The sequence below is a fragment of the Nomascus leucogenys genome, chromosome 4 (genome assembly GCF_006542625.1).
Source record: "Nomascus leucogenys isolate Asia chromosome 4, Asia_NLE_v1, whole genome shotgun sequence".
NCBI lineage: Eukaryota > Metazoa > Chordata > Mammalia > Primates > Hylobatidae > Nomascus > Nomascus leucogenys.
Window position 1 is genome coordinate 97866396 of NC_044384.1, and position 25906 is coordinate 97892301.

At 42.8% G+C, this 25906-nt stretch overlaps 2 protein-coding genes across 6 annotated transcripts in view; one reads left to right on the forward strand and one right to left on the reverse strand.

The window, feature by feature from the left end:
• ACTR8 (actin related protein 8) lies at positions 1-17271 on the forward strand. 4 transcript variants are annotated; one of them, XM_030811591.1, is made up of 14 exons: positions 1-229; positions 2100-2270; positions 3739-3849; positions 4454-4558; positions 4815-4988; positions 5487-5580; positions 6118-6250; positions 7819-7972; positions 9048-9143; positions 9650-9790; positions 10676-10940; positions 12027-12190; positions 13329-13517; positions 17183-17271. In XM_030811591.1, exons 1-13 carry the CDS (start codon positions 107-109, stop codon positions 13470-13472), a joined length of 1875 nt encoding a protein of 624 aa, XP_030667451.1. In that variant the 5' UTR covers positions 1-106; the 3' UTR covers positions 13473-13517; positions 17183-17271. The 4 variants fall into 4 exon arrangements, with proteins under 4 accessions (XP_030667451.1, XP_030667452.1, XP_030667454.1 ...); XM_030811594.1 differs by having other exon boundaries at positions 56-229; positions 2137-2270; XM_030811593.1 differs by lacking the exon at positions 1-229 and adding an exon at positions 442-492.
• Positions 16402-25906, reverse strand: part of IL17RB (interleukin 17 receptor B) — a 19306-nt gene continuing 9801 nt past the window's right edge. For both annotated transcript variants that reach the window (XM_012498640.2, XM_003257199.4), the window contains 5 exons: positions 25196-25338; positions 24494-24568; positions 23374-23473; positions 21962-22060; positions 16402-17453 (listed from right to left, as the gene is read on the reverse strand). In XM_012498640.2, the coding sequence (XP_012354094.2) occupies positions 16894-17453; positions 21962-22060; positions 23374-23473; positions 24494-24568; positions 25196-25338 (977 nt within the window). In that variant the 3' untranslated portion in view covers positions 16402-16893. The remainder of the gene's footprint in view (positions 17454-21961; positions 22061-23373; positions 23474-24493; positions 24569-25195; positions 25339-25906) is intronic.

Sequence of the window (25906 nt, forward strand, 5' to 3'; positions counted from 1 at the left end):
ATCTTGACTGTGGGCAGCCGGCCGTGCGCCTGCGCGGTGGCCTTTCCGTCCCGGCAGTCGTGGCTGCGGCGCTGAGGCGAGAGGTTGGTGGGTGTCGCCGGCCACAATGACCCAGGCTGAGAAGGGTGACACGGAGAACGGGAAGGAGAAGGGCGGCGAGAAGGAGAAGGAGCAGCGCGGCGTGAAGCGGCCCATCGTGCCCGCGCTGGTGCCGGAGTCGCTGCAAGAGGTGCGGCTCGGGGCGGGTCTGGGTTGGAACCCTTTGCCCTTGCTTGGGTCCTCCGCTGCCAGGGAGGGGGCGGGAGGCGGCGGGAGGCTTCGAGTCCCCCTTGCGGGCACCAGCCCCTGGTGGGGAGTGCGGAAGTGGTCGTTCCTTTCCGGGTCGTGGCGCGCCGGGACGCCGAGGGCTGGGAAGCGCGGAGCGCCAGGAGCCAGGCGGAGCCCCCGCAGGGACACCGCTCCGATCTCCCGCACGCCCCACGGGCTGGTTGTGTGCATTCTTGCCCGGGCTCTGGCCTCAGCTTCCCCGACCATAAAACGACCGCGGTGATACCAGCCGCCTCGCAAGTTGCCGTGAGTGTTAAATGGTGGCAGATAGAGTTTAGGACCAGGCTGGCTCACTGGGAGCGTCAGCCTGTACTTGTGAAGGGATAGTTTGGGGTCCAGGCTTTTTCCTTTGTTAAGGAAATCTCAGATAATGGAAGTCATTTCAAGCTTAAAAGCAAGGAAATGGTGGACGTTTGTCTAAATGTATATTAAGAGCTTGTGTATCAAAAACAACACTATTAGACCAAACTAAACTAACCAGAAAAAATTATTTGCAGTAGCATGCCTGGCGAAGGACCTTAGACGTATACACGTGCACAAAACCTTACTGATCAGTAACTAAAACGGCATTCACGTAGGAAAACGGGCACAGGCAGTGTACAATTCACAGAAGAAATGAGGCATAAACTGCTCAGAACTTCATGTAGGACATCTCTGATCCAGCTTCCTCACAGTTTGATGGGTTAAGGATAATACCTAACTAGTAGGGCAGCTACTAGTTAGCTATCACTAGTATGACAGTGCCTGGCACACCGTAAGCCCAGAGTGGCCATTACTGTTGCATGGGCCTGGTTTCTCCATCTATCTAGTTGAGAAGGCTGACTGGATGGTCTGTAAGGGCCTTGCCAGATCCTTCCCTCTAGGATTCTCCCACTCTGGGGCGGGGGGGGTGATTAGGAGGGGAGAGGTCACACTTGGAGATAGGACAACAGGTATCAGCATGGCATGGAATGGGCTTGTGCAGAGGGCAGTATTGGGCACTCAAGCAAGTACCTCCTCCATCCCCGACAGTCAGGGAGGGTTTCTTCAAAGGAGGTGAGGTGACATCTGTTTAGAGTCCTGAACATGATTAGGAGCTAACCAGAGGGAGGAGGGAATCTCAGGGAAGAAGAATAGTGTGGAAGACACTTATGCCAACAGAGGATGTGAAGTGTTGGAGGCCCAGCCAGTAGGTTAGGATGTCTGGAGTTAAGGAAGGGGACTGGAGATCTTAGCAGGGGCCATATCATGAGGGTCATGTAAGCCACAGAGTCTGACCTCTTGTGAAGGCAGTGGATCACGTTGAAAGGCTTTACTATAATAAGAGCCAACATTCCTCGAATGTTTCCTGTGGCCCAGCTCTGAGTTACATGTATAACTCATTTAATTCTCACAGTAACTGTGAGTTAGGAGCTTCATTCAGAGCAAGGAAGTGGCAGCCTAAATTTGCAGACAGATCTGTGAATTCAGAGCCTGGGCCCGGATTCTATAGCAACATTTCTTCAGTCACATAAATGCTCAATAACTGTATGTTAATTTGTAGTGGATAATTTTTGTTTCATTTATTTAAACATATTTGTTGAGCTATGTACTATAACTCAGGTCAAGGGAACATAATAAACAAGAGTTTGTGTTTAGTAGAGAGCAGTAATTGGATACTTCTCAAAGAACTCTCTTTATTGAATTATTTTGATCCTTTGAGTCAGCTTCTTAGTTTAGCTTATGTATGTTGTTTAACTTTGTTACCTGCATATTATTTACAAAGATCACACATCTATGTTTTATATCTGCAGCAAATCCAGAGCAACTTCATCATTGTCATACATCCAGGTTCAACAACTTTAAGGATTGGTCGAGCCACAGACACTCTTCCTGCCAGCATTCCTCACGTCATTGCCCGAAGACACAAACAACAAGGGCAGCCCCTATATAAGGACAGTTGGCTCCTAAGGGAGGGACTAAATGTAAGTCAAAAATGACCTGGAGAGAAAGCCTAAGGTTGTTTCCCTGGGAGGGCCTAGACACAAGTACACCAGAATCTTAAAGAAACAATTTCATAGCTTTGCTATGTTTTAAAATAATAATATCACTAATTTTTCATCAGAGCTAGTGACTTTAGATGTAAAGAATTAGTTACAACAAAAGTAAGTCTTTCAGGGTGAATTGAGTGTTGATGAAGGTGATCTATAATGGAAGACACAAAATCATCACTCACTTAAAGTGATACATTCAGGTCCTTGTTAACAGGCTTAAACTTATTAAGCTGTATTTAAACTGTAAGTATCTCTTTCAGATACTTACAGTTTAAGTCAATAAGTCAAACTCTTATTTTCAATCCATTAGCAAATTAGATTGTTACAATAAGCACTTATTATGGTCTTAGATTAACCATAATTTCAAGGCAAAAAAAAATTTTCTTGCAGTAAGCATCTATTTTATCCTATATTGCAGATGGTAATTATCAGGAAAATTCTTTGTGATCAATGATAAATCTATATATTACATCATAATCCACGTTTTACTTTGAAGTTTTAAGTCAAGGATAGTTTTGGGAATGTAAAGTTTCTTTAATTCTGATAGTAGGCCTTAGGGTTCCATTTTTTAGTGTAACTAGCAGACTCTATGTAAGTCCAGTTGTAAGTTCAAATATAACTTGCTGATATAAGAGTCTGCACTTCATTGTCTATCTTTGGATCTTATAATTCTACTTCAGGGAGTACGTTTAAGGAATAAAAATCAAAAGAAAACATTTCTGTAAAGATATTTATGGGCATTTTCTTTATACTATAATAACGAGAACCAATAAGTTTATGGCTTAACCAATAAGTTTAATCCTTGCTGATCAACATATGAAGGAATGTGTCATTGTCAAAATTGTAGACATAAGAATTATATAATTATATGGAAGAGTCTCTGAAATATTTTGTAAACATGAAGTAGGTATGCTTTGATTAGGGCTGTGAGAAATTTTATGAAAAATCACTTGAAAATTTTACATATAGTTGTTTTATAGTGAGGCCTGCTTTTGACTTATTTATAATAAAAGATCCCTGGGAATTCTTTTTTTCTTTTCTTGAGACAGTGTCTTGCTCCGTTCTTCACGCTGGAGGGCAGTGGTGCGATCTTGGCTCATTGCACCGTCCTCCTCCTGGGCTCAAGCAATCCTTCCACCTTAGTCTCCCAAGTAGCTGGGACCACAGGCCTGTGCCACCACACCCAGCTAATTTCTTGTATTTTTTGTAGAGATGGTGTTTTGCCATGTTGCCCAGGCTGGAGGGAATTCTTAAGAGTAGTACATGTGATAAAGATTAACGAAATGCTACTTGTTGATGAAGAAGCATTTCCAAAGATTGGATTAAATTAGTAGTTTTTGAATTGCTTTCTCTTCTCATTAAATCCTTTGTACAGCTCATCTTTCATTTTTTCCCCCAGAAACCAGAAAGTAATGAACAAAGACAAAATGGCCTTAAAATGGTGGATCAAGCAATATGGTCTAAAAAGATGTCCAATGGTACAAGACGCATTCCTGTGTCCCCTGAACAGGTTCGATCAACTCTTCAGATTTATTCTTTTATCACCACTATTTGTATCGTAATACCATTCACATGTTCTTCCTATATCACTGTGCAAATACAAGATGGGAGTTCCTTAAAAAGGAAGAAAACCCCTCATAACTACTTACAGAATACCTGAGTCAGTGTTACAAATGCTTAGACAAGCCACATATTTTATAAGGTGGTGGTAGGCAAGTTGATGGAAGTTTATACTTTACCTGAGAAGGTGTGATTCCAGGATCTTGGTGGCAAACTGTTCTTACTACATTCTTCAGTTTCATATGATAAACCAATATGATAGGAATGGACAGGAGTCTGTATTACATGTAAATTTGAATTCAGCTTTAAGCAGCGTTTAGTGTTAATTTTGGACTGGCTGTGAATCACAGCCTAGGTGTTAAAATTGGGGGAAAAAAACCCCAAGATTGTAAAAAGGGCAATAGAATCCTTTTGCAACCAGTCAATATTTTGCCAAATATTTGTGATTAAAATTTGCCAATGTGTCTAGTATGCGAGAGAGAAGAAAAGGAGACCCTTATGTTGTCCCCGCCTTGGATAAATTGAGATAATTTTCTGATGGTTTTTCTTTTCAGGCACGCTCCTACAATAAGCAGATGCGACCTGCAATTTTAGATCACTGTTCGGGAAATAAGTGGACAAACACATCTCATCACCCTGAGTATTTAGTAGGAGAAGAGGTAAGAAACTTCTTCACAATAGAATGAAAGAAGGGGAACCTGATCCTCCTAAAATTCACTTACGTTGCCACCCAGTCCTAGTTGTTTCCTAGTGTTCTATAACCCTACTTTGAGTACCAGATAGTCACACCGACTCCTACTTCACTCTCAACATTTCTCACATTCAGCAAACATTAGTTAGATTTTTGGATATGAATCCAGAAAACCTTGAGAGAAAAGCTTTAACAAAGTACTCATCTCCCTCCTCCTTTTCTAGGCCTTGTATGTTAATCCACTGGACTGTTACAATATTCACTGGCCTATCAGAAGAGGTCAGTTAAATATTCACCCAGGCCCTGGGGGCTCTCTTACAGCTGTTCTGGCAGATATTGAAGTAATATGGTCTCATGCGATACAAAAATACTTGGAAATCCCACTGAAAGATTTAAAGGTGAGCTAAAATTCTCGGTTATTTGGATTGTTTTTAAGATTCTTGGTCAATGAAAGTACATGTTACCGAGTTGTTTGTAATATAGTGTCCTTCTTGAAACATTCTTGACCTTCAGGGTGAGGATCTTGGTGGCACGAGGATGTCTTTTCTTCACTTAATTCCCTTCTAGTGCTTTTTTTCTTTCTCTGTTTCTTTGATGTCTCTATTACTGAAATCAGCAAGCTTGCTCATTTTTGTCTTCTCTTTGGACCTTATTGACACATCAGTTGTCTTATTTTTGATTTTACAAGTTTTTAATAATTTCAAGGAAAAAAAAAACACCTGAGCATTTTTTTTTTTCTTTATAAAACCCAAAGAATAGTACAGAGATTTGAGCTTTAATCTGAGCGTGTAACCGTAGCTGCTACTCCTTTGGAGGGAAGTCTCTCTAAAAAGGAGTGTGAATTTGACCTGACTAGACTTGAGTGCTAACCCTTTTATCTTTGTTCTTCTTTTTAGTATTATAGATGTATCTTGTTAATTCCTGATATCTATAATAAGCAGCATGTGAAGGAACTAGTGAATATGATACTAATGAAGATGGGTTTTTCAGGTATGTCTGATATCTCAGTGAAACCTATTTTAAATGGAATTTTCTTTCTTTAATGACAGAGTTAATCTTATTTACTGACTGACTTATTTATTTATTTATTTGAGACGGAGTCTCTCTCTGTTGCCCAGGCTGGAGTGCAGTGGCGCTATCTCAGCTCACTGCAAGCTTTGCCTCCCGGGTTCATGCCATTCTCCTGCCTCAGCCTCCCGATTAGCTGGGACTACAGGCACCCGCCACCACGCCCGGCTAATTTTTTGTATTTTTTAGTAGAGACGGGGTTTCACTGTGTTAGCCAGGATGGTCTCGATCTCCTGAACTCGTGATCCTCCCACCTTGGCCTCCTAAAGTGCTGGGATTACAGGCGTGAGCCACCGTGCCCGGCCTACTGACTTATTTAAATGCTTATTCTGAAAGGATCAGTGTTCCTCAGATGCGCTGCCCAGAGGTCCCTAGGCTCCCCACTTCAGTTGATTATCTGTTTTGGCATCTTCACTGCGCTACAGCTAATGACTACTCTGCCTTTTTTTTTTTCCCCAGGGATCGTGGTCCATCAGGAGTCTGTGTGTGCCACCTATGGAAGTGGCTTAAGCAGCACGTGTATTGTAGACGTTGGGGACCAGAAGACAAGCGTATGCTGTGTGGAGGATGGGGTGTCTCATCGGAATACTCGGTAAGGAACTTGGAAGGTGGTATTCCCTGTTCCCTTTTCCCTCATAATCTGTTCAACCTAAATAATAAGAAATCACAGGTTAAAAATTATAAGATAACCGTAAATTCAAAAGTCTGCATGGTAAACCAGCAAGATTATGGAAGTGCAAATTCTAGCAAGGCTAAAACGAATCATTTTACCCTTCCCATTGGAACTTCTTAATATGAATTTACATCAGCAGCCCCTGAAAGTCCTGGTATGTTTTATGCGTTTTCCCCTAGAGGAAACGTAAACAGTAGCTTCATGTCTTTAGCTGTGGTTTGGCATAGAGCTACTAATCACACCCTTACAGCAGAGCTTTATTTAGGCAAGTCATGTAGGAGAAAATCGACTTTTTCAATCTGAATTCTCTGGCTAGTGTTTTGAATATCTGCATTTTTTGTCATAGTGGTGTTCTGTGGGTGAGTAACTTTATGATAGACAGGTAAAGAAAATAACTATCAGGACCAGATTTGCAGCTTGTCCTTCTTCAGGCAAGCCTGACATATGTAAGCACACTCAGGTAATGCAGGTATGGGCTCTCTGAAGCATTTTGTGTTCCAGAGATGGCTTCTTGCTGCCCCTCAGGATGCTTTCATTCTTCCCGTCCTCCACATTAGGTATTTTGAGTCTTTAAAAGAGGGCTTAAATCGTCCATGAGAAAGGGTCATCTGCTGCCTCCCGCCCCAAGTTCTAGTACATTCTAAAATCCATTTTGAGTTATTTTGGCTCATCTGTTGTTAGACTATCCAATGCCACTTGTTCTCAAAATGTGGAGAAAATGCTGGACCCAGGTTTCCTACCAATAAAATAATACAGCAGTTGTCTTCCCAAACTGTAGAAACCTTCTGTTAGTAGACAGCTTTCTCTAAGCTGTTCTCCCATAAGTTTGTCTTATATTGTCATTGCTGCCTCATATGCTAGTGAGTGTAGACCACCAAACAACTGTCATATGATAAACACATACTGACTGGGAAGTGAGCTGGATTTAACAGTGAGTATTGGGTTTCTCAGATACATTTTGCAAACATCATGACTACTTTAGGTGTTCCTCACTGGTTTTTGCTGAAGTTCCTTTTCTCCCATCCATTGATTCTGTCCTTTCAACATACATTTCTTGAAACTTGCTATATATCACTGTGTTTAATGGACATTTTTGTTTGTTTTTTGTGTTTCTTTTTTTTTTTTTTAGATAGAATCTTACTCTGTCACCCAGGCTGGAGTGCAGTGGTGTGACCTCTTGGCTCACTGCAACCTCGGCCTCCCGAGTTCAAGCAATTCTTGTGCCTCAGCCTCCCGAGCAGCTGGGATTACAGGTGTGCACCACCATGCCTGGCTAATTTTTGTATTTTTAGTAGAGACAGGGTTTTACCATATTGGCCAGCTGGTCTTGAACTCCTGGCCTGAAGTGATCTGCTCATCTCGGCCTCCCAAAGTGCTGGGATTACAGGCAGGAACCACCATGCCTGGCCGTTAATGGATTTCTTCAAACACCTTTTGTACCTTCTTAACCAACAGATTAACCATCTACCCTTTTCTCTTAACTTCAGGCTTTGTCTGGCATATGGAGGATCTGATGTGTCAAGATGTTTTTACTGGCTAATGCAGCGAGCTGGGTTCCCTTACAGAGAATGCCAGTTAACAAATAAAATGGATTGTCTTCTTCTGCAACACCTTAAAGAAACTTTTTGTCATTTAGATCAGGTGGGAACAGAATCAATATTGCTGATTATTTTTGTTTCTAGGAAAAATTTAAGAGATTTAAAAGATACTTAAAAATGTAACAGCATTGTCTGGGCACGGTGGCTCATGCCTGTAATCCCAGCACTTTGGGAGGCCGAGGCGGGTGGATCATGAGGTCAGGAGATCAACACCATCCTGGCTAACACGGTGAAACCCCGTCTCTACCAAAAATACAAAAAATTAGCCAGGCGTGGTGGTGGGCGCCTGTAGTCCCAGCTACTCGGGAGGCTGAGGCAGGAGAATGGCGTGAACCTGGGAGGTGGAGCTTGCAGTGAGCCAAGATCGCACCACTGCACTCCAGCCTGGGCGACAAAGTGAGACTCTGTCTCAAAATAAATAAATAAATAAAATAAAGTAACAGCATTATACTACCTTTTTCAACCCAAGATAAAGCCTGCAGGTGAAAGCCCTAAAGGAGTAAGAGTTTTTTGCTGAAGTCCGAGCCGTGAGGGTGTGTCTCAGGCTCTGGAAAACAGTTTGATTTTTTTAGGAAACGAGTTTAGCAAATTTCTCTCTCTCATCCTGATAAAAGATGAAGATAAACCTTTAGGTGTAAGGAAGATAGTAGGTAAATATGTAAGTACAGACATTTTGTTAAATGTTATAATTTGAAGCACTTTCTTAATATTGCAAACAATGTTTAATCATTGCTATATATGGATTGGTATCCTTTTTTTGAGACTTGTTTTTACTTTTTTCAGGTAATCTAAATTTTAAAAAATTGGAGACACATAAAAATACTGTAAATTTCCCAGTTACTGAGGGAATTTGCTTATTGATTTGGGTCATTGTTGTACTAATGTATATTGATAATAGAGAAAACAAATAATGCATACAGTGGAAATTCCAGAAATGTTAAATAGGGGAACAAAGTACAGCTTAATTCCTATTCTATTAAATTATAGTGAGAGTGGTACAAAGCTGTAGGCTGGCCTTTTTATAGGTGATATTTAGATGATGGTGAGGCTGAAGCATAATTCGAAGAGTTTACATGCATTCTTACTGATTCACTGACAGCATCTTTTCCTGGAATCAGGACATCTCTGGGCTTCAGGACCATGAGTTTCAGATTCGACATCCTGATTCTCCTGCCCTGCTTTACCAGTTTCGATTAGGAGATGAAAAACTGCAGGTAACTTATAGGTATCTGTTTCCATGGGTAGAAAGAAAGTTATCCAGGTTCAATCAAACTGAGAATATGCACTTAGTGGAAACATTCTGAGATCAGAATGTCAACTGATTGTAGATTATCCACTAAACCAACATTTAAGCCACTGGTATAGACTAGAATGGATCTGAAGAATATCTTTCTATTTAGCCCCTATATGATGAGGTGTTAATTAGAAAGAGAGGTATCATTCTTACTAGGAAATTATGAAGTAGATTATGAGGTACTTGATATTTGCTTTGAGATTTCTCTCATATGGTGTCATATCACCCATCTAGTTGGATGACGAGTGAGTTTTCTGGCCTTTGGTACACCAGAGAAATAATGCCACTCCCAAAAGAGAACATTGCCCAGTCTAACTTAGGGAATCTGATCTACCAGTTTTGTTTTTAGAAGAACAGAATTTAGTGGATTAGTTTTTTTCAGGAGGCAGTATCTTTTGGTGATCACTCTTTTCCTTCCATGTACAGGCTCCAATGGCTTTGTTTTACCCCGCAACTTTTGGAATTGTTGGACAGAAAATGACGACTTTGCAGCACAGATCTCAGGGCGATCCTGAGGATCCTCACGATGAACATTACCTGCTGGCCACACAGAGCAAACAAGAACAGGTCTGTAGCAATTCTGGTAGAAGAGAGAGTTTTGTCCCTGAAGGAGAAATTTGTCCAGAGTTAATAGGCCATTTTAATCAGTTCTATCTTCCAGCATAACAACACTGATACGGCTTTTAGAATTGTAGATGAACTGAAGTCTGAGTTTAAAATCTGGAAGACATATTCCTCTATTCAGCAAACATTAATTTTCTGAATGCTAGTCCATACATTTAAAAGTTAATGACACTTTCCTTTTGGTGTGTATCATTTACTTACATTATCTACTTCTGAATATTTTTTTCAGTAGTATTTTCATTAAAATCTCACCTGTTGCTTAATTTTGTGAAAGATGCGTGGCATAGCCAAAGTGCTGAATTCCTTTGTTGAAAGCGGATCCCCATAATACGATGTCTGGTACAGGGGCACAAATTGAAGGTCTTGTCTGCTAATGAAACAGTACTAGCTCATGATGGAGACTAGATTTTCTAGTCTTTGTTCCTCCCCAGAGGCAAGCATGAGGTGGACTCATAGGATCTGAAAGTAAGAATTCCTTAACAGTCATGGCCCATGAATCCCACTGGAATACTCCATTTAAAAACTCAGGGCCCTGGGAAGAAAGTCTGTCTGCACTGGTATTTCACTTTTAATATCTAACCAGTGATGATAAGGTTCTGAGAGCTACCCTGCCTACCAGCAGCTACCCTGCTTTGGAATGGTCAAAGCATCTTCATCTGTGCACCGTCTTTCATTCCTAAGTTACCTGGGAATGGGTGCTGGGCAGTTGTTGTATTGCTGTGTGGCTTTTGTTTTATAGTAGTAGGGTGAGGAGGGATCTAGCTAGACAACATCAATAGTGTTCTGCTGTAGTAATACCACCTACTTGATTGTCCTTTTGATTTAAAGTCTGCAAAAGCTACTGCTGACCGAAAGTCTGCATCCAAACCTATTGGATTTGAAGGGGATCTTCGTGGTCAGTCCTCTGATCTTCCAGAAAGACTCCATTCCCAGGAGGTAGATTTGGGGTCCTCACAGGGAGATGGCCTGATGGCCGGCAACGATTCCGAGGAGGCCCTCACTGCACTGATGTCCAGGAAGACTGCCATCTCGCTCTTTGAAGGGAAAGCCCTGGGCCTGGATAAAGCCATCCTTCATAGCATAGACTGCTGTTGTAAGCACATCTGGGGAGACCGGGAGATACCAGTGAAACAAGATAGCGGTTAAATAAATTGGTTCAGTCTAGGATATACTTGTGCAGTATAACATATTCATTGAAAAACGATTAAGCGCCTACTTGGCTTGCATTGCCAGGTGTTGGGAATACATTAACGAAGTAGGATGGGTTTATAGCCCAGTGGAAGAGGCCAAAATAAGTCAGATTATTACACAAATGTGAAATTACCACTGGCCGGCTACTACTGAGCAGTCAGTACCCTTTAGCTCAACTTTTTAGCACCTGCCAGTGGTAATTTCACGTTTGTGTAATAATTTGAGGAATTTCACATAGAATCTTTACTCACTAGGGGATGGTATGGAAGGTGGGAGGCAGGGAAAGCTTCCTTGAGGAAGGCGGACCTTGAGAAAGACGTAAAGGATGAAAGGGGTCAGTTAGCAGTCACAGATGGGGTAGAGGAAGAAGCCTGTGAAGACCAGTGTGGCTGGGAAGCAGGGCGTGAGGATGAGGCTAGAGAAGCAGGTGAAGACCACCCGTAGTGGATCTTGTGGGTCCCTTTAAAGATTTTATTTATTTATTTTTCAGAGTCTCACTCCATTGCCCAGGCTGGAGTGCAGTAGCGTGATCTTGGCTCACCACAACCTCTGCCTCCTGGGTTGAAGTGATTCTCCTGCCTCAGCCTCCCGAGTAGCTGGGACTACAGGCGCACGCTACCATGCCCGGCTAATTTTTGTATTTTTAGTAGATACAAGGTTTCATTATGTTGGCCAGGCTGGTTTCGAACTCCTGACCTCTTGATCCTCCCACCTTGGCCTCCCAAAGTGCTGGGATTACAGGCGTGAGCCACCACGCTCGGCCTCCTTTAAAGATTTTGATCCTAATCCTGCAAGTAGGATTGCAGTGGCGTGGCAGCATGCCTACATTTGTGTTTTGTAGGGTTCCCCTGGCTGCAGTGTGGAGGGTGGGCTGGAGGGAAATCTTTGAGAAGGCTGTTGGACTTGCGCAAGCAAGAGGTGTTGGTAGCTTGGCCTAGAATTATGGATGTGGAGAAAAAAGCATGGAGGATGTCAACTGTCTTTTCAGCATCTGATGACACCAAAAAGAAGATGTATAGCTCCATCCTAGTGGTGGGAGGTGGTTTGATGTTTCATAAAGCTCAAGAATTTCTGCAGCACAGAATTCTCAACAAAATGCCACCATCCTTCAGGCGAATTATCGAAAATGTGGATGTGATCACAAGGCCTAAGGTAGGTTGTTTCATTGTGCAAGTTGGACTGTATGCAAATGAAACCAGCCTTGTATGTGGACAGATGAAATCCTGGGAGGCATGGGCTTGTGTCTGAGGAGTTCTTGAGGGCTTAGGGCAAGTGGAAAAGTTAATTTCAGCAAGCCATAGATGTGGTGGAAGGTGCTCTGGCCTAAGGTACTGGATTTCTGCTGCTTTCCCCTGCCGTGCCCGCCAAACTAGCATGACTGAATTCCACCTTTGTTAAAGGACCAGGTGGGGCAAGGGGAGGACCAACTGCTCTCAAGCCCTGCCAGCCAGAACAGCTCCATTTTAATCTCTTTTTTATATTAAGGATCTACTTCTGGTCCCTGGACCAGATGATCTTTAAGGATCTTTTTGGTTTGAACTATCTTGAAAAGAAAGATAAACCCAGGAATTTAGAAATAGGTTTTGTGTGTTTTATTAAATCTCACAATTCCTGGAAATGTTCCTATTACTTTTTAATCCTGAGGGAGGGATTGTGGGGATCTGTTTATTCCACTCAAACTTCGAAATAAGTAAGTCATTTATTTATATATGTTCCTGTGTATGGGGTAAACAGGGTATTTGTGCAATAGTAGTAAATAGTAGCATCTTTAGTTATAAAAATTTAAAAGTTTTCTTGGCTATTGAAACAGAGAAGTGCCTGTAGTTCATAAAGTCCTACTGTCTTTTTTTTTTTTTTTTTTTTTTTTGAGGCAGAGTCTCGCTCTGTCACCCAGGCTGGAGTGCAGTGGCGCGATCTTGGCTCACTGCAACCTCTGCCTCCCGGGTTCACGCCATTCTCCTGCCTCAGCCTCCTGAGTAGCTGGGACTACAGGTGCCCGCCACCATGCCTGGCTAATTTTTTGTATTTTTAGTAGAGGCAGCGTTTCACCGTGTTAGCCAGGATGGTCTTGATCTCCTGACCTCGGGATCTGCCCACCTCGGCCTCCCAAAGTGCTGGGGTTACAGGCGTGAGCCACTGCGCCTGGCTGTCCTGCTGTCTTTAATACAGGGTGAAAGCCTGGCTTACTAGGTATTGACTCAGCAGGGATTTTTCTTGGCCCCATATTCAAGTAAATGATTGAGTATATGTCTTACGTGATTAGGCTGAAATGTCTTCATCCCTTCTCTAGGACATGGACCCCCGGCTGATTGCATGGAAAGGAGGGGCAGTGTTGGCTTGTTTGGATACAACACAGGAACTGTGGATTTATCAGCGAGAGTGGCAGCGCTTTGGCGTCCGCATGTTACGAGAGCGGGCTGCGTTTGTGTGGTGAACGGGAAGGAAATGTCACTGCCGAAGACCAAAAACAAGCTTCTTGGTATAAAAGACTCTTACAGAAGATATGTATTGTAATTTGTTGACCTAGATGCTTAAGTGTCATGGACAGTAAATGAATTTGAACTTTATGTTGAGGACATGACATTGGTTTGAAATTATAAACTGCTTTTGAGCAGTTTAGTCAGGGCATTTGAGAATAAATAGGAACTTTCTCTTCAGTTGTAAACTCTCTTGCCCTCTCTCAGGGTCTCATAAACTCCCCAGTGATGTAAACGTTGCTATTGAAGGTTCTCATGTGGTGAAGCCCTTCATTTAAGTTGGCTTGTTGAATCTCATCAGCAGGCAGCCTCATGCAACCATGAGGGATAGTGTGTGACGAGGGAGAACTGTCCACTCATGCCATTTTCTCTCTTGTCTAGTATTTCATTAGGATCTAAAGTTGTCTGAGTTAAATGCACTTATGATGTGACTCATGTGTCCTCTTAGAATCCCAAATAGGGGGAAAAAGTTTTGGTTGTTTTTTGTTTTTTCATTTTCTGTTGGATTACAGAAAAAGAATGGGACCCATTCAGGTCTCGATTTCCAAAGGTAAAGATGGAAGGCTGGGCAGACTGGCTTTTGTTACCTGACATGCCATAGGGTGAGCTTAGAGGAAGAAAGAAAACAATTTTTATTTGACCAAAACAGAACAAATGCTGAAAAGGAAATCTTGTTTTCTTCCTAAAGCCAAATAGAAATAATTTGGGTATAATTTAGAGTTCTTGTGTTGTACAGGTATGGTGACTGATGTAGTTATTAATACTACCAACTTAGTCATCAAGCCCCAGTTTTCCTTTACCTGAAGGATTAAGTGAAAGCTTTTGGAGTTCATGATGTTCAGTATGATCAGTTAACCTTAACCTCTGAGCATCCTGAAGCAAAATCTAAATAATGCAGCTATTACCACTGGTGGTCAAGGCTCTGGTGAAGCCCTCTGAGGCCAGGAGGAAGATAAGGCATTGTCCAGAGGCAGGAACACAGTCTGGGAGCCCAGAGCAGCTCTGGGAGGAGTGGGAAAATGCTGCTTCCTGCTGCTTGCTCCTAGGCACCTGCTTCCGCCATCTCACTTAACCATGGCTAGAGATGGGGGTGAGACCGGGGAAGGACAAAAGCAGGGAACAAATAAGGGATGGAAATCAGAATGGAATATAGAAAGAACTCTGGGATGTGGAGAAATGCCAGTACCTGAGCATTTTGTATCAATGGGAGTACCCTCTTGTAACTGCTCAGTAGGTTACAAATGAAGAGTCCACCAGTATTAAAAATAATTTAAACTTGCCAGTACCAAGTGGGATGTGTGGCCTTCAATTGAAAATTGTATGTTTTATTTTTAAAATCTGTTAACAACATTAATTTATAGAATATTGATGTCATTTATGTTTCTGAGGTGTTTCAACACAATTTTGGATCAGCTGCCTGTTTGCAAAAACATAATGTATTTCTGTTAAATAGTTCTTCACCTAACAGCGTATTGCTCTTACAACTGGTAGAGCTGTTTCAAAGGAAGTTTGTTTCTGGTCCAAGTTTTGACCTAAACCATGTCCATCTTCTATTACCAGCACTTACAAGCACTGTGAAAACTGATCATGACAAATAAGTGAAATTTGCTACATTAAACATATTGCCTCAGCCATTACTAAGTGTCCACTTGTAAAGCTGGACACAGTTTTTATTTTATGCTTCATTTTGATTTTTTTATCCATAAGACATAAATTAGAAGGCATGAGGTGGCCCTTTAAGGATAATCTGCAAATATACACATTTTAATAGTCATCCATCTGAAATTGATCCACATTCCAGAGAAGATTCAGTATTGTGCTGTGTGAAATAAGCATTCCCAGAAAAAAACATTTATGCTAATAATACAATGTAACCTCTGAATTAAGAAAAAGATGCTTTTAGGCCAGGCGCGGTGGCTCACGCCTGTAATCCCTGCACTTGGGGAGGCTGAGGCGGGTGGATCACGAGGCCAGGAGATCAAGACCATCCTGGCTAACAGGGTGAAACCCTGTCTCTACTAAAAATACAAAAAGTTAGTCAGGTGTGGTGGTGGGTGCCTGTGGTCCCAGCTACTCAGGAGGCTGAGGCAGGAGAATGGCGTGAACCCGGAAGGCAGAGGTTGTAGTGAGCTGAGGTTGCGCCACTGCACTCCAGCCTGGGTAACAGAGCGAGACTGTCTCAAAAAGAAATAAAAATAAAAAATAAAAAAATTTTAAAAAGATGCTTTTAGAAGAGTAAAAAGTTGGAAGACAAAATGCGCATCTTTTATGTTCTGTCATTCTGTGGGGGTTTTTTCGTTTGTTTTAGACAGGGTGTGGCTCTCACCCAGGATGGAGTGCAGTGGCACAATCACCATTTACTGCACCCTTGACCTCCAGGGCTCAAGTGGTCCTCCCATCTCAGCCTCCCTAGTAGCTGGGACCACAGGCTCACACCATCACACTCAGCTAATTTTTTATATCTTTTGTAGAGATGGAGGTCTCGCTTTGTGACCCAGCCTGGTCTTGAGTGATCCTTTTGCCTTGGCCTTGCCAAATTGCTGGGATTGGAGGCATGACCCACTGCACCCACCCCTGTTTTTTATTTAAGTAAACCATTATAATAACTCATTTATAAAAAGGTTGCTTCAAGAGGGCTTTCAACGTAAGAATTATTTTCATTCTGAACATGAAAAGTTAAATAGTAACTAAGAAACTGAGAACTCTGACAGTGACCTCTAATAGGTAACTTTAGGCAAAAGTAGACAAGTTTGTGGGTATTTTGGTGTTCATGTTAAAAGGCACCTGTACAAGAATCAAGATATGAATCTAGTTTGTAGAGGGAAGGTGTTATGCAAATACCAAATCATACAAGTGATTACACATATAATAGATCATTTGGTCCAGTAAAGGTGGGTTCAGCTTGTTTATTCCCTACTTTTGTTATCTTAAAAACAATGATTTTTTGCATGTAATAGAAGGTTTTCCACCTAAGATGCTATTGAGTGAATCAGTGAGGGGTTCTTAGAGTTAGTATTCATTAATTAAACATAGAATATTAGCTAAACAGTTCTGGGTACACTGCAGTGCATGGACTGTGGAAGACTAGATGTTTGGCTGAAGATACTTTATTGTTACATTATCAAAATGGTTATAGTTTTCAGTTAAAACTGTAATTGATTTCTGTGTATAAAACAGCTTTGAAGTTGTAAATGTAGTTTCAGTTCTTTAGTTAATGCTACATTAGTTAGCAATATTTGAAAATTTTATTGGTATAAAATGTTTTAATTACTAAGGCTCTTTGTAGGCTGCATAGTAAGCTTCAGGATCATCACACGTTTTTTCCCTGTAATTGGTGGGATAGGAAGCCTTTAAGGTCTCTTGCTTCTCATGGTTGGGCTACAAGGAGCAGCAGCCATCGTGGCAGGCTTGTGATCTTTTTCCTGCTGACACCTGCTGCTTGACGTGGAGAAGTTCTGCACAGAAAGCTGTGGCATCCTTCATGAGGTAGTACTTGGGGCAGACACTGAGAGCATTATAATCGTCTTTGGTATCAGTCTCTCTAAAGTAGACCACCACGTATTTGTGCAGATGAATCTGGCTTCTTAGATCACTGCAGAAAAGGTTAAAGGCAAGGGGGAAGAGGTCTTGAGAGTTCTCACTGGGACTGCTCTCGCTCTTGCCACAGGTACCATCGCACACACTGTTGACATCATTGGAAAGAAGGAAGACGACTTTGTCTGCTGCCTTCTTTTGAGTGGCAAGCCACTGCACTGGACCTATCTCTGCTATTTTCTTTTTCTGCCACTTTTCAAGGATGACCTCACTTCTGCAATGGTTTTGAAGAAATTCAGTGAAGTAACAAATTGTGTGATGGAAACATATTTCAGATGGGTAAACCACAAGAACCTTAATGGGGGGCAGTAGTGTGGTGGTAGAAAAGGAAGTCTTGATCCTTTCTGTGAGGGGAGAAAAGCATTTGTTATCTGTGAACAGCAAACAGCAGGCTTTCACTTTGTAAACAATCCCTGACAAATGATCCCTTGCTAGAGAATGTCAGCTGAGCACCAAGGGCCTTGTTAGTGACAGCAAGGAAAAACATCCTGATGTTCCTTTCGAACATATCACCTGAAACACACTGATGCTTAAACCTTAACTTTTTTTTTTTTTTGGAGACATAGTCTCACTCTGTTGCCCAGGCTGGAGTGCAGTGGCGCGACCTCGGCTCACTACAACCTCCGCCTCCTGGGTTCATGCCATTCTCCTGCCTCAGCCTCCCGAGTAGCTGGGACTACAGGTGCCCACCACCACGCCCGGCTCATTTTTTGTACTTTTAGTAGAGACGGGGTTTCACTCTGTTAGCCAGGATGGTCTTGATCTCCTGACCTCGTGATCCGCCCGCCTGGGCCTCCCAGAGTGCTGGGATTACAGGCGTGAGCCACTGCGCCCTGCCTTAAACCTTAACTTTTTAAACCTTATTTTAAAAGCAGTATTTTCTAAGTCCCTCTCACTAAAACAATCCTTTCAACCAAGCCTTCTCTTTTCAGATAAATTCATAGAAACTTTAGGTTTAAGATACTTTGTTGGCCAGGTGTGGTGGCTTAGACCAGTAATCCCAGCACTATGGGAGGCCAAGGCTGGTGGATCACTTGAGTCCAGGAGTTCCAGACCAGCCAGGGCAACATGGCGAAACCCCGTCTCTACAAAAAGTACAAATATTAGCTGGGCTTGATGGCATGCATCTCTGGTCCCAGCTACTCAGGCGGCTAAGGTGGGAGGTTCACTTGAGCTCAGGAGGCGGAGGTTGCAGTGAGCCAAGATCATGCCATTCCACTCCAGCCTGGGCAACAGAGTGAGACCCTGTCTCAAAAAAAAAAAAAAAAATACTTTGTTTGAGGTGTGTGATTGTTACCTCAGTACTTTTAGTGCTGTATATGAACAGGGACACTTGACCTCTGCACTTCACATTTTGAGTTGGGTCAGTTAGGTAGTTGCTTGTACTGTCTTCTGCCTGCAGGTGGTAGAGTTTCTTTATAGTTCCCAAAGTTAAGTGGCACCCCTTTTCAGCCCCTGGAACTTACCTGGAATTCTGCCCTATACGGTGCTGTAAAACAGAAACCATGTTTGAAACTACTGTAACGAATACAGGTCAGACAGCATCCCTAAATGTAAGTATTCCTGAGGTCCAAGTGCCCCTGTGGCTTTCTTAGCTTAGAACATGGAGTTAATCTCATTTTACTTACAACATCACAAATGACTCAAAGGATGCATTTGTATTTCCTTTTCTACATATGGAGAAGAGGAGTTTTTTTAATAGCTCGCCTCGAGCTGAGTATGTAAACGCTCTGGTTTCTGTATTCAAATACTCCATGTTTTGAAGTTAGCAAAGCCCTTAGAGAGTACAGCTGACCCTTGAACAACACAGTGGGGAGGGGCACCAGCCCTGCATGCAGTTGAAAATCTCCTATAACCTTTGATTTTCCCACAACTTAACTTCTAATAGCCTACTGTTGACTGGAAGCCTTACCAATAACATAAACAGCCAATTAACACATATTTTGCATGTTATGTGTATTATGTGCTGTATTATAATAAAGTAAGCTAGAGAAAAAAATGTAAGTAAGAAAATCATAAGGAGGAGAAAAGATATTTACTAATCCATTAAATGGAAGTGGACCATCAGAAAGGTCTTTATCCTTGTCATCTTCTTGTTGAGTAGGCTGATGAGGAAGAGGAGGAAGGGGTTAGTCTTGCTGACTTAGGGGTGGCAGAGGCAGAAGAGGTGGAAGAGGAGGCAGGAGAGGTGGGCACCTCAGTGTAACTTTACAGAAATACATCATAATTTCTGGCTTTTTTGCTTTTTCATTTTTCTAAAAATATTTGTATATGGTACCAATCCTTCCTCCACCGCTTGCTTTAGGTTTAATGCTTGTATCATAGAAGGGTCTGTGTTATAAAAGAAGTGAAAAGCAGCCTTGACTAATCAGAAACCTGCCAGATTGTTTAATGTCAATTTGTTTTCTGGCGCTGCTTCTTCTGTGTCGTCTTCATCATCACCTCACACTGATGGGGAAGCACTTGTCTCCAGCAGGTTGTCTTCTTTGTTCCTCTAGTGTGGTTATCTGTTAGCTCTTGAATTTCTCCAAGATCCATATCTTGAAACCCTTCACCCTCCACCTTTTTTGCCACATATACAATCTCGTTCCTTGATTGGCTGTGTTGTAAATCCTGCGAAGTCATGCACGTCATCTGGACAGTTTTCTCCTGCAGGAATTTATTGTTTCAGGCTTGATGGCTTTCATGGCTTGTTCTGTCACAATGATGGCATCTTCAGTGATGTAATTCTTCCAGACTTCCATGTTGTTCTCTCTGTTGGGGTTCTCATCCATAGTGTTGAAAGTCCTTTCCATAAAGTACTGTGTGTAATGAGCCTTGAAGGTCCTTATGGCCTCCCAGTCTAGAGGCCAAATTATGATGTGTTTGGAGGCAAGGAGACCACTCTGAGGACTTTAGTGTTGAACTCATGGGGCTCTGGGTGGCTGGGGGCATTGTCCAATATCAAAAGAACTTTAAAAGGCAGTCCCTTCCTGGGAAGGTACTTCTGACTTCAGGGACAAAGCATCAATGGAACCAATCCAGAAAAAAGTTTTCTCTATGTCCAGGCCTTCTTATTGTACAACCAAAGGATTGGCAGCTGGTGTTTATCTTTTCCCTTCAAGGCCAGGGGGTTAGCAGCTTTATAGATAAGGCCAGTCCTGATCATAAACCCAACTGCATTTGCACAAAGCAGTCCAGTTAGCCTGTTCCTTCCTGCCTTAAATGCTGATGCATGCTTCTCTTCCTTACTAATCAATGTCCTTTGTAGCATTTTTCTTCCCAGAAGAGGACACTTTCATCTGCACCGAAAACCTGTTCAGGCAGGTATCCTTTCTCCTTAGTGATTTTCTTAATGGCATCTGGGAACTCACCTGCTGCCTCTTGGTCAGCAGAAGCTGCTTCTCCTGTTATCTTGACAGTTTTTAAGCCAAACCACTTTTAAAAATTATCAAACCACCCTTTACTGGCATTAAATTCCCCAGCTTTAGATGCTTCACCTTCCTTTTGCTTTAAGTTGTCATATAATGACTTTGCTTTTTCTCAAATCATATTGGAGTCTACAGATATGCCTTTCTTACAGCAATCCTGCACCCACATAAAAGCTACATTTTCAATACAAGATTAAAAGGTATTCTGCAAAATGTGCAAGGTTTTCATGCCTGCTGGTGTAGCTGTGGTGATGGCTTCATGAATTTTTTTCTTTTTTGACTATGGTCCTTATGCTGGATTCATTTATCTTGAAATGGTGAACAATCACAGCTGCAGACCCTCAATTTATGGTACATATCAAGCAATTTGGCTTTTTTTTTTTCTTTTTTTCATGACACTGCTTCTTGGGAGCACTGCCAGCATTACTAGTAGCACTTCGTATGGGTCCTAAGGTGTTATTAAAGGTTTACGATATTGCGCTAAACACGAAAAATACAAGAGAACCACTGGAGATACTTTTTACTGTGATAAGTAATTTACTGGAGAGAGGAACTGCTCGTTTGGAGATGGTTAGCATCACAGGGTGTTTTAAGTGGATACTTACTTGCAACCCTTGAGCTCACCACAGTAGCAACAGGAGGTGGCTAAGAAATTATTAACAGCAGGACAGTACGCACTGCAGTTAATTGTATGCAGTTATGATTTAATACCACATCTTTATGCTCACGTTTCTCTCAACTGTGAATGGTGCCATGTACAGTTGGTATGTGTGTGTTTAAGTTTTGATAAATTTTTAACTTTTAATAGTTAAAATAGTTAACTATTGGTATGGTAGCAAATGATAAAGTAGACTAGTATCTGTAAACATTTTCTGCATTTATGACATACCTTTTTCTTCATTTTTTAAATATTTTAATTGAAAAGTTCATCTGAGTTTCATCTAAGTTTTTTCAAAGTGATACAAATCTCCAAAAAATTTTCCAATATATGTATTGAAAAAATCCAGGTGTAAGTGGCTCTGCGCAGTCCAAACCTGTGTTGTTCAAGGGTCAACTGTGTACAAATCCAAGCGAAAACTTTTCTTACACCTCATAAGAACTGTTTTTAAAAAACAGAAACTAGCATAGAGTAACCATCACAGGTAAAGTGTAATTTGTTATCAGCCATCTTTTGCCCATTTCAGTACTGGTAGATGGCTCAATGGCAAAAATAAAAATGGGACAGTCAGAAGATCTGGAAGTCCTGACCCTGCTTTCACCTGGCATGTGTAATCCAGTCATGCTCATATCAGTCTCTATAGGAGCACTTGAAGGTATTACATAAATGCCATCTAACTCTGGGAAACGCCAACATGTGATTGCCTCCAGAGGAATCTTCTTTAAAAAAAAATTCAAAATGTTATTTCCTTACTAGGATGTCTTTAAAGAATTATAACCCTTACCGTGCCTCCACATTAGATAGATCCCTGCCACCAGCATCCATGTGGCCACCAGCAGAGACGGCAGGAGGAGAGGCAGCCAGCCTCCTGGCTTGCTTTTGTCTGGAGAAAACAAAGCTTATTCACCTTTGGAAAACAAATCCACACTTATCTCTTAATTTAAAAACTAAGACTTTGTATACTTTATAGAGGTTTATTTATTTTTTATTATTTTTTAGTTTTGAGACAGAATCTCGCTCTGTCACCTAGGCTGGAGTGCAGTGGCGCAATCTCGGTTCACTGCAGCCTCCGCCTCCCAGGTTCAAGCAGTGCTGCCTCAGCCTCTTGAGTAGCTGGGATTACAGGCATGTGTCACTGCGCCCAGCCACTTTGTAGAGATTTAGATCCCTTTAAAACCATCAGTCAGAAGCTCTTTAGAGAGTCTGCCAAATCATACCTTTTTCCCTAGAGTGTGCAGGTGTTGCATTAGATTCTCAAAAGGGATATGGGACCCAGGAAGTTAAGAACAGTCCTTAAAATCTCTGGCTTCTTTCTCCTGATTTGCACCGGCATTTTCACAGTAGGAACTAGGGTTTCTGTCCAGTTTTTTTGGTTCTTTAAGGAATTAATGTTATTCTGGGTACAACTACTTACATACATAGCACATATAGATGACATTTTTACCGGCCGTCTTGTTAGACTGACATACATGGAGGATAGTGCCACCTGCCTCACAAGCACATCAGGTAAGCTCAGGCACAGAGTGCCCAGGAATCTGTAAGCCTTCACCCATGCACAAGTCAGGACTGCCAGGCACCTGGGTTGTCTTCACTTCATTTGGCTGCGTCTAATGACACCTTCCAACTTTTGACCCCACCCCTGGACTGTTGTGTAAACATTGTATTTCTCCATCTGTAATGAAAAAGCGAACACATCTCTAACTCCAGAGACATCTTCTGGAACATGCTGTTCTCAGGCACCAGTGAGGCGATACCATTATTCCTCATTTGTTATCCAAATGTTGGCCGTGTGACCACACCAAAAGCTCATCCTGGGCCACTGAGACTGGTAAGAGAATCAGAATACGTGAAATATTCATTCTCATATATACCCAGTCGTCTTACACCTTTGGCTTTTTTCAGCAGATCCTTGTGGCACTCAGAACATCCATTTTGCACTGTGTATTTTTTTCCCTTCTGTGTATCCTGCTTTATAAAGAGTCATGAGTGGTTTTACAAATAAAGCCTGTTCTTACTCAGATTCTAGGTTCTCTGGGACAGCACTGTTGGCTTTCTCTGCGCCCCAGTTCAGTGTACACAGGCAGCGACCCCTTGCACTGCCCACATACACACAACCCTTCCACATACTGAGCGGGGGGCAGTGACTGTGTGTCCTGAGCCACTTGGATCATCTGGTTGAAGTGACCGGGCACTTACTGTTATCCAAAGCGAAAGGGATGCCTGTTTGTGGGCAGAGCACAACCGTTCCTTTATGTCGGATGCAGTCGCTGCCACAAGTAGGAAAATACGGAGTCAGCTGAGGAAAAACAAGAGGCTCAGAAAGTTCACACCATGCATCAGAGCAAAATCTCACCATGACTCCTGCTTCCGCCAAAACTTCCCTTCTTTCTGGCTTCACCCCTACCTCTAGTGTTGTCATGCACATTTTCCCCTTGGTCACACATCTATAACAAAGCCCTAAAGTCAAAACCAGTGACCCAAGACCCACATGCCCGACTCCCGGGGTCTGAACCTAAACTTTGTACACGTCACTGACATACCAGTTCGCTTATCTAAAAGGGCTAGGTCATATCTTACCACGTAGACAAACATTTCCTCTAGAAAAAAGGAGCAGCAGTGATCCTCTTGGCTTCCTTCAGCCAGTGCTTTAGGACATGCAAGTCCCTGTAGTAAGGGAAGTCTGTGGTTCTCCAGAAAAGGGTAGTAGCCATCATATCCTGGCTGGTGCCTGCCCCATCTGGTGTGTTTGAGCACTTTTTATTCCAGGGAATGAAGCATGGAAGCTCCTTACTCTTCGGAGAGTAGCTGTGTCCCAATGGACCTCCTGTGTCCCCACCTCAAAAACTAGAGTTGAAAGAGACCTACTGAGAGATGAAGGAGCACCTACTGCTCCAACTTCCTGTGTTCCAGCTGGGTCTGCTGCGGCCCAGAGAGGACTGGCAGCCCCTCTCCAGAGTTCATACGCTGCCTGGAACTCAAACCTTCCCATTTCAAACCCTTTGCAGCTTCATCTTGCAGTTAAAAGCTTGTGGAAGTAAAATGGTACTGCTATCCCTGAGTGTCTGTGACAGAAAATGAAAACAAAAAGTGCTTTGGAAGGTCAGCAGCAAACAAAGCAAAAGGGACCACAACTGCCACGTCGGCCTCCTGACCTCAGCACTGTGGGGGCTGCAGCGAAAGAGCCCCCATGAACGCCACTTAACGTGTCTGCTGGCAGAAGTGCATTTAACAAGAGAGAACTCATCCTTAAAAGCGATGAATGATGGAACAGTCTTCTATGTCCCTCCCCTCCCCAGAGCAGCTCACTGAACTTTACCTGCACCATAGCACCTTCACTTTCCCCAGTCACTGGAATCACCACTGAAGCTCGCTTTTGTTTCTTCTGGTGTGGCTAAGAGAGACAGAATCAAGAATTATGAGGTGCCAGGCGCACTGGCTCACCCCTGTATTCCCAACACTTTGGGAGGCCGAGGCAGGCAGTTGGCTTGAGCCCAGGAGTTTGAGACCAGCCTGGGCAACATGGCGAAACCGTCTCTACTAAAAATGAAAAAATTAGCTCAGCATGGTGGCACGTGCCTGTAGTCCCAGCTACCTGGGGAGGCTGAGGTGGGAGGATCACTTGAGCCCGGGAGGTGGAGGCTGCAGTAAGCTGTGATTGTGCCACTGCATTCCAGCCTGGGCGACAGAGTGAAACCCTGTGTCAACCTCCGCCACCCAAAAATTATGAGGCACAGGAGTGGGTAGATTCCAGGCTTCCAGCAAAGCAGCTTTGCTTCCCAAAAGGACTCCTTTCACTAGACCGTGTGTAAAGAAGGGCTCATTTCCTGCTTCGGAGACTTCCTTCTTTCTGTGGTTTGAGGTTCACAGTGACATCTCTCAGGATGCCCACGGGGACTTGTTTTTATCTGTTGAGTTCATCAAAGTAGCCCAGCACGTTTGGACAACACTGTCCCCATTTTCCTTCAACGCACTAAGGAAAGCTGGAGGGCGAGGTGAAGGGGATGAAGAGAAAAAGTACCTCAAACACCTGAGAAAACCCGATGATGGAGCTGTGTTGGATAAGAACCATGTATCTGTTTCCCAGGGGAGTGGTTGTGAAGTTCACTTCTACCGTCTCTTCATTCTTCTTACAAGCAGTGATGTTCGGATCCCACAGGCTTCCTATGAGTTGAGAGAGAACCATGTAGATGAACTTGCTAACTCTTCCCTCATTTAAGTTCCCCACAGGGCTTTATGGAAACAAATCCAAGTTCTCAGGAACAATGTCCAAGAGATAGGGACGCTGCTACATAGTGAACTTTTTATCATTGTTTCCAGAGTCTCAAAGTACTTGCTGCCCAAGACAGTTTGGGGATCCGCACATCGCTGCTTTGCTAAAAACAGCTTCCCTGGGCTGAGTGTGGTGGGAGGCACGGATTGGTTCTGCTACTCACTGCTGTTTTCAACCTCTCTTTTGAGTTAAGGGATAGGGTCAGTATTTTCTCCTTCCCAGGATGGGGAGAAGGAGCCACGGGTTGGAAAACATGTCTAAGATTATAGAGGAAGTGAATTCACGATCAGGACTACAACCACTAGAATATTTTGTGTGTTCCAGGAGGTTCATCCATCAGACCATTCTGCCAGCTTCACTAGATGCAAAGTAAGAAGGAAATGGCTCATAGCTTAGAGGATATACCCTGATAGGTCTGCTCTGGCAGAAAAAGTCAGTCGTTTCATTCATGTGACTTGC

Bases quoted from the DNA above. Each gene is read 5' to 3' on its own strand.
- ACTR8 (XM_030811591.1), top strand. From the start codon at position 107: ATGACCCAGGCTGAGAAGGGTGACACGGAGAACGGGAAGGAGAAGGGC. The intron at 7,973-9,047 runs GTGGGAACAGAA...TCCTGGAATCAG, and splicing joins CTTTTTGTCATTTAGATCAG to GACATCTCTGGGCTTCAGGA. The intron at 9,791-10,675 runs GTCTGTAGCAAT...TTTGATTTAAAG, and splicing joins CACAGAGCAAACAAGAACAG to TCTGCAAAAGCTACTGCTGA.